The 7,843-nt window shown below is 33.3% G+C and overlaps 1 protein-coding gene across 1 annotated transcript; it reads left to right on the forward strand.

The window, feature by feature from the left end:
• The first annotated feature begins 4,008 nt into the window (after nucleotides 1–4,008).
• Nucleotides 4,009–6,021, forward strand: LOC130507193 (1-aminocyclopropane-1-carboxylate synthase 9-like). The gene is made up of 4 exons (XM_057001909.1): nucleotides 4,009–4,289; nucleotides 4,379–4,510; nucleotides 4,605–4,765; nucleotides 4,855–6,021. Exons 1-4 carry the CDS (start codon nucleotides 4,143–4,145, stop codon nucleotides 5,825–5,827), a joined length of 1,413 nt encoding a protein of 470 aa, XP_056857889.1. The 5' UTR covers nucleotides 4,009–4,142; the 3' UTR covers nucleotides 5,828–6,021.
• Nucleotides 6,022–7,843: the final 1,822 nt, after the last annotated feature.

The following is a 7,843-nucleotide window of genomic DNA, read 5'->3' on the forward strand; positions in this document are numbered from 1 at the left end:
GGTTAGTCGGCGGTTGAGATCGAGCAAGGTGGTTGAGGTTGGTGATAGGCTTTCTGTTAAACATAGAGCTTTTCTCATCTAGTTGTGTGTCGTTGTCGGAGAGTTTGGGTCATTATTATTCAAAATTAGAGGAGGGTTTATAAGAAGAATTAAAAACACGAAACGGTGTCGTCGCATGGCCGCGCAACGACGTCGTTTGCCGTCGCAGTGATAAAATACCCAAGCAGCTTCCTCCTCCTTGAGTGGTCCAGGTTATGTATATATGATCGTCTTAGTCCATAGATAAGTCTTTTTTTTCTTATTTATTTTTGCATTATGTACAGTTCGAGTAGTGCATTTTTTCTCACTGCCTTTCTCGATTACAGGCATCTTTAAAAGTGTTAAACAGGTCAGCAAAGTTCCAGGTTAAGTCCTTCTTCCTCATTTTCACAACATACATGTGCTTTGGTCTGCATTGAGTCATCTTTATTTTCACTACATACATGTGCGTAAGTAGTAACGCATCATGGTGGAAACGATTCTTCGTGCAGACAACTTGTAAGAAAACGAAGGACCAAGCAAGAAGTTTGAACAGGCTAAAAAAAAAAAAAAGTTTGAACAGGCTGTTTCCAAAGGATTAATACAAACCGGCCTGCCAAGTCTTCCATCTCAAACCACTACATTAACCAGCCTCCTACACAAAAGCATATTCTCACACGTAGAGCCGCTCTCATAACAAGAGCAAACAAACCAAACCAAAAATAGCGTAAGCGATATATTCTCCTTGTATTATTGTAACAAGTCAGTTTTTGTCCTTCAATCCTATTTGAGTTCAAATCATCACTATCACCAAATAATCTCCACATGAACCTGAAGGTTATCCCTTACGATGAATGATCTCTCTCTCTCTCTCTCTCTGCTTGCAACCGAGACATAAACTTGATGGCATTGTCAGACAATGCCCACATATCCTCATAACTACTTTCTTCTTCATGTGTTGTCTCTGACATCTAGCTTTTCGGGGAACCACAACTCTTCTTCTCCTTTTTACCTTAAGCCAACCTCTTCCTCCTTCACCATTGCCAATCTCTTCTTCTCCATGACATTCTTAATTTTCTTCATCATCTCCTCTAGGTACTCTGTTCACTTCATCCCCTATCCGAGGGTGACAAACCCTACAAATACGTGTTCCTTCTTCTTGCTTAGTACTCCCTCTGTTTTTAAATAATACATGTTTTGAGATTTTCACACTTTTTAATAAAACATATTAAAATTTACTTATTAGTGCATAATTTTTTGTTATTTTATATTTCCTATATTTCTAAACCAATAAAATTTCAAGAAATGCAATTAATGTTTTTGAGATTCATAATTATTCATAATTAGTTGACAAAAATTACATTGAAAATATGAAAAATACATCTTTTTGAAACAAAAAAAATTCCTAAAATATATATCTTTAAAAAACAGAGGGAATATTTATTAGTTAGATCTATATTGGGCTCATTTAGTTCTCCAGATCGAGCGGATTATGATTAAATACGGCCCAAATAAATATATTGGCATGTTCGTTCGTTTGCTAGCCAGCAACTCTGACCAAATATTGTTTGTTTTTTTTTTTTTTGAAACTGATTTGTGCATTAAATTAAAAGATAGTAGCAAAAGTGATTACAAATACCCACTTTAGAAATAAAGCCCTGAGTAATAAACCCATTAAGGACCCATGACCCAAGAAAGTGAATGAAGCCCAGCCCGAAAAGAGGAATTAGATTAGAACTAAACCGAACGCGATGAAACCAAACCGACGGGGCCAGGAAACCCTAGTTAGGAAGTAACGAGGAGAGAAACTAGTTGAGATGATCAATCACGGGAACAGCGAGAACCAAATATTGTTTGTTGCATATCATAAATTTAGAATCAATCATGTCTGGCGTAAATTAATTAAAATGTTTGTTGAACATCGTTTTAATAATTATTTTAATAATTATTAATAACATTTATCTGTTTAAAACAATCCAAAATAATATAAATCTGATGAATATTTCTAAGCTATATTTCCCTTTTCATACAATCTCGAAAACAAATAGTCGGATGATTATTCTCGAACTATATACTGTATATACATCTTTTGGTTAATAAATCAGAAGTTTGTTTGTGAGTGTATAACTCTAGAGAGCTAGAGATGGGTGTGAGATTTTTATAATAGTAACAACTCTTTCCACTCTTCAAATTGTTTTGTTCTTTTATGTGCGGCATACAACAAATAGAGAATATTTGAGATCAATTAGTTATTTGACGAATCAAACTTACAAACGAACAACCACCCTTGAATATTATCGGCTATACATAGTGGTGACAAGATCTTTCATCTTGCTTGTAGTTGTATAGAATATATATATTTAGTTTGATAAATGATCTATCATTATACATTACATGTTCTTGTGTTGAGCAAATTCATTTTCTGTCGGTAATTATGGTTTACGTTTTCTTCGGCTTGTCTATTATTTAGGAGAGCTAATATTACTAAATATCCAGCTTGATCTTGTTGATATCTGTTTCCAGCAACTAATTTATACGTATTTTATAGATATGTATATTCAAAATTAGATACGAATAATTACATTTGCATATTTGTGATTACAGGCAGATTCAGATTCTTAGACTTAGTTAGCATATTTGTCATAATCTTTTCATTTTTACATATTTAACTATACCCTGTATTTTTTACTAATATATTCTGTAGAACTGTGATAATTAAAAAAATTAAAACGACTTTGTTTTCAGATAACTCGCGAAATAGAGGTGAAAGCCCCAACACATCATCATGACAGTCGATCTTAAATCAGGTTTTGTATAGTTTTGGTCGGTAATGCATTGTCAGGTATGGGCGGTGACAGTAAACGCGTTTTATAAACAAAATCATTTTTTTTTGTCAACATACTAAACAAAATCATTTTTAATTGGGTTACTATTTATTTCTACCGTTGTGTAATATTTATTCAACTTGCTCTAATTTTAATCACTCGTCTACTTCTTCTATTTTAGTTAGGCCATTCCTAGGGGTGAGAATCTTGTTTAGTTTTGGGGTTAGTTTGGATTCAGTTAGATTTGGTTATAGTCTATAGTCAATGAAATTAGTTCGGTTAGGATAGGGCTTGGTTCAGTTTGTGTTCTATTTAATTTGAGCTTGGTTTGATTTGTGTCCAGTTTAGCTCAATCAAGCTGTTTTTAGTTTTGTTATAGTTTGATTAAAGAAAAATCAATTTATGAGACATAAAACAATTCATCATTTGATCATCAAATTATTAACTTTTCAAACATACAATCAAATATTACATTAAAGTATAAATTCAATAATTAAATTATTATATACAAACCTAGTATATTAATCGTAAGTCATTTTTTCGGTAAAATAGGTCAATTTTGTTTTCGATGACAATGAAAACAAATCATATTCTTTTCTTTTGTTGTTAGTTGTATTTTCTATAGAAGTAAAATGTATAAAATTATATTTAGTTATTTAAGTTAGATGGTTAATTATCCTTAAAGTTAATATTACTAATATATTTAGGTAATTTAATAAAATAAGCGTATTGGTTTTTCCATTCGGTTCAATTTGAAACCAATCCAGACCAAACTGTTTGATTGATAGAACTTTTGACCGAATGGTTTGGGGTGATCTGGGTTTGACTGGTTTGGTTTGTTTCTTCTGTCCACACAAACTTTTTTCAAATGGAAAAAGATAGTGAGGTATTTAGCTTAAATATACTTAAAAGATATGTTTAGATTTGTGTAAGATTAGCCAAATCTTAGTTTATATAAAAAAATCATAAAACTAAAACAACAAATGAAGCAGTATTTTGAATATTTTTAGTGCCAAAATCTTGAATGTTTAAGCTCGTAATGACAATAATAATAACTGATAGATTATTAGATACGTCAAGTAAAAAACGGAAGTTGTCTCTCAAATGTGGAGACAAAATTTCTAAGGAAAAAATGTATATATACATCCCACAGACCTCAAGCATCTACATTCCACATCTCACTCTTCACCAACTAACCAAACCCTAATTCAACATCTCTTTCTCCAACAACCAATCTCTTATTCTTCATTGGTCATCTCTCATTAGAAACAAAAAAAAAATCTTTTGTATATACAAAAAATGAAACAGTTGTCGACAAAAGTGACAAGCAATGCTCATGGACAAGACTCTTCCTACTTCTTGGGATGGGAAGAATACGAGAAGAACCCTTACGACGAAATCAAGAACCCTAATGGGATTATTCAAATGGGTCTTGCCGAAAATCAGGTAAATATATAACTTCAAGTTTTTAACCAATCGACAAATCATTACTCAATATTTTTTGGTACTTAATATATGATTTTCTTTGTATGCAGCTATGTTTTGATCTCATAGAGACATGGTTAGCTAAGAATCCGGACGCAGCCGCTCTCAAGAAGGACGGCCAATCCATTTTCAAAGAACTTGCTCTCTTCCAAGACTATCATGGCCTACCCGAATTCAAGAAGGTAATTAAGTAACTAAAATGGTACCCCCTCATATTTCCAATATATATATAAAACTTAAGACACAATTAATCTAATATGGTTTACCTGTCCACAGGCTTTGGCAGAGTTTATGGAGGAAATAAGAGGTAATAGAGTAACATTTGATCCAAGCAAGATTGTCCTAGCTGCTGGTTCAACCTCTGCCAACGAAACTCTCATGTTTTGTCTAGCGGAAACCGGCGATGCTTTTCTTTTACCCACTCCTTACTATCCAGGGTAATTTCCAAACCCTAATTATGTTGGTTAAATCTTTACTTGACTCCCAAGAAACATGAGCTGACATTTGATTCGCTTTATGTGTACAGATTTGATAGGGATTTGAAATGGAGAACGGGAGCAGAGATCGTACCGATTCATTGCTCGAGCTCTAATGGGTTCCAAATAACAGAATCAGCTCTTCAACAAGCTTATCAACAAGCTCAGAAGCTTGATCTTAAAGTCAAAGGAGTTCTTGTTACCAACCCATCTAACCCACTTGGCACAATGTTGACCAGAAGAGAACTTAACCTTCTCGTTGACTTCATAACTTCCAAAGACATTCATCTCATAAGCGACGAGATCTATTCAGGTACAGTTTTTGGGTTTGAACAATTCGTTAGTGTCATGGATGTCTTAAAAGACAAGAAACTCGAGAACAGTGAAGTCTCCAAACGAGTTCATGTCGTTTACAGTCTTTCCAAAGATCTCGGTTTACCTGGTTTTCGCGTTGGAGCAATATACTCCAACGACGAAATAGTTGTTTCGGCTGCGACAAAGATGTCGAGTTTCGGCCTCGTTTCTTCCCAAACACAATACCTTCTCTCTGCATTGCTTTCCGACAAGAAGTTCACAGGAACATACCTCAACGAGAACCAGAAAAGACTCAAGATTCGTCAAAAGCAACTCGTGTCTGGTCTTGAAGCTGCAGGGGTTACTTGTCTTAAAAGCAACGCTGGTTTGTTTTGCTGGGTCGACATGAGACATCTCTTGGACACAAACACATTCGAAGCAGAGCTTGAGCTATGGAAAAAGATTGTATACGAAGTGAAACTTAACATTTCACCCGGTTCATCGTGTCATTGTACTGAACCGGGTTGGTTTAGGGTGTGTTTCGCTAACATGAGTGAAGAGACACTCGATTTGGCGATGAAAAGGCTCAAAGAATACGTGGAGTCAACTGATAGTAGGAGAGTGATGTCAAAGAGCAGCCATGAGAGGATCAAGAAATTGAGGAAGAGGACTGTCTCTAACTGGGTTTTCCGGGTGTCATGGACCGACCGTGTACCCGATGAACGATGAAATTAATTCATCGTCCCATGTTTAAGGCACACAAATCTTCATATTTATATAAATAATTCGCTTTTTAATATTTTGGAAAATGTAACATTTTCCAAAATATTTACATCACTATATTCTTTCTCATTTCATATAACTATATTTTATTTTATTAATCATATGTGTGTGGTTCTTTGAGAGCCTGTTGCAATTTTTTTCTTTTGGATGAGTGTTACTAGTTAAGTGCACTGGATCCAGATTTGTATTTGCAATGGCTATTTATATATATATTCCTCTTGTAATGTCAGCGAAAGCTGGCAAGCTGCGCGTGTATTGTAAGAGATAAGTACATCTCATAGTTTCTTAAGTTTGATATCTTTTGCATTATATAAATGTTGGCTATGAATTTACTCACTTTGATTTACTTCATTTCGAACCTTTTCCACATTTATTAAGTTAAGTTGGTATATATTTTCACGTATAAATAATACATGAATACGTGTAATACTTTCTCATTTTGATACATTCTCATTTGCCTCCAGTGATCATTAACTAACGCAGGTTAGAACATATACCATTATAAATTTATAACCTTATAAAATTGGTAACTTGCATCTTTAAATAGTCCTAAATAATGAAATTGTAATGCCGGTTAACGAAAGCAGAGGAAGCGGATGAATTTATTCAAATACTCAGATTTAGTGATTGATCAACTTAATGTCCAATGGAACCAAACATGTACTAAAAATGATTGTTTTTGAAAGCCATGGATAGTAAGGATAGTAAAACGAAACATAAACAGTCTTAGAATTTGAAAAACAAAACACATGACTGATTTTAATTATCTTAAAAAATCCGGTTATAAGGTATAGTGGCTTTAGGCCATAAAATCCCACCTAACATGATTTTCGTTAATTGCATTTTTTTAATGACATGCTATATTGTGGTATGTTAGGTCGATCTTAGGTAACAATTGTTAGAAACTTACATACACTACATAACATTCAATCATTCTGTTTCTTTCGGTTGGGGAAACCTATATATAATGGTATAGTCATTGCGCAAGAATATAATTTCTGATTAGTAGTTATTTCATTTTGTCAACTTCTTAATAATAGCAATTTAATAAAATTCAAAAAAAATACCAATCGAGAAACTATCAAATATCCTAGTCTATTGTTATCGGTTAATCATTTTTTGACAACATCGGTTAATCATATACCGGTCGAAGATTATGACACTAACTATGTAGAATTTCAAACATGATATAACTAATACGATAAACAATAAATATTACTTTTTCAGAATATTCTCAAGAAGAAATTGTTCGAAATCCCATGTGCGTTGTTGGTACTTCGACGAAAGAAATAATCAAAATCATACAAAATAAAAGATAATGTCACTTGTCAATTTTCTATGAAAACAAATCTAACAACACATCTAATATCGATTTTGTTCCCTATTGTATGAAACGCGGAGAAACCGCATGTAACCACAGAAAAATCATTACATGTGAGGAGCATTACTTTGGTCGTCGACCCATATAACATAAGGTATTCTCCAGGTAAAAAAGAATAATAAAGACACGTTAAAATGATTTTGAGAATTTTGGTTGATATTCGTATGTTTTTTTTTTTTTATATTCGTATGTTTAGAGAAATTTGCAATCAATGATGTTCTTAATTGCATACGACCCATCCAGAACTTGTCGTCTCTTTTATCGACCATACGTATGGTCTTACTCAAGTAAAAAACTATTAAATTTTTGAGATTTGTGAGTTGGTCTCGATAAGATTTAGATCACAAATATCTATAACAAATCACAATCTGGTCGGTTGTTTTTATAACGATAGAACATGTTCGTAGATTCACATATGGGGGATTATCTCCCGTCATTGTTTGACATTTGTCCAAATTCTTACTAGTATAAGTTTCACTTTTGAAAAGAAATAAAAAAGAGAAAGAAAGAAACAAATTAACATGGACATTTTTTTCTCAAAAAAAAACAACAAATTAGCATGTCCAAACTCTTCATGATCT

The sequence above is a fragment of the Raphanus sativus genome, unplaced genomic scaffold, assembly GCF_000801105.2.
Source record: "Raphanus sativus cultivar WK10039 unplaced genomic scaffold, ASM80110v3 Scaffold4148, whole genome shotgun sequence".
Classification (NCBI taxonomy): domain Eukaryota; kingdom Viridiplantae; phylum Streptophyta; class Magnoliopsida; order Brassicales; family Brassicaceae; genus Raphanus; species Raphanus sativus.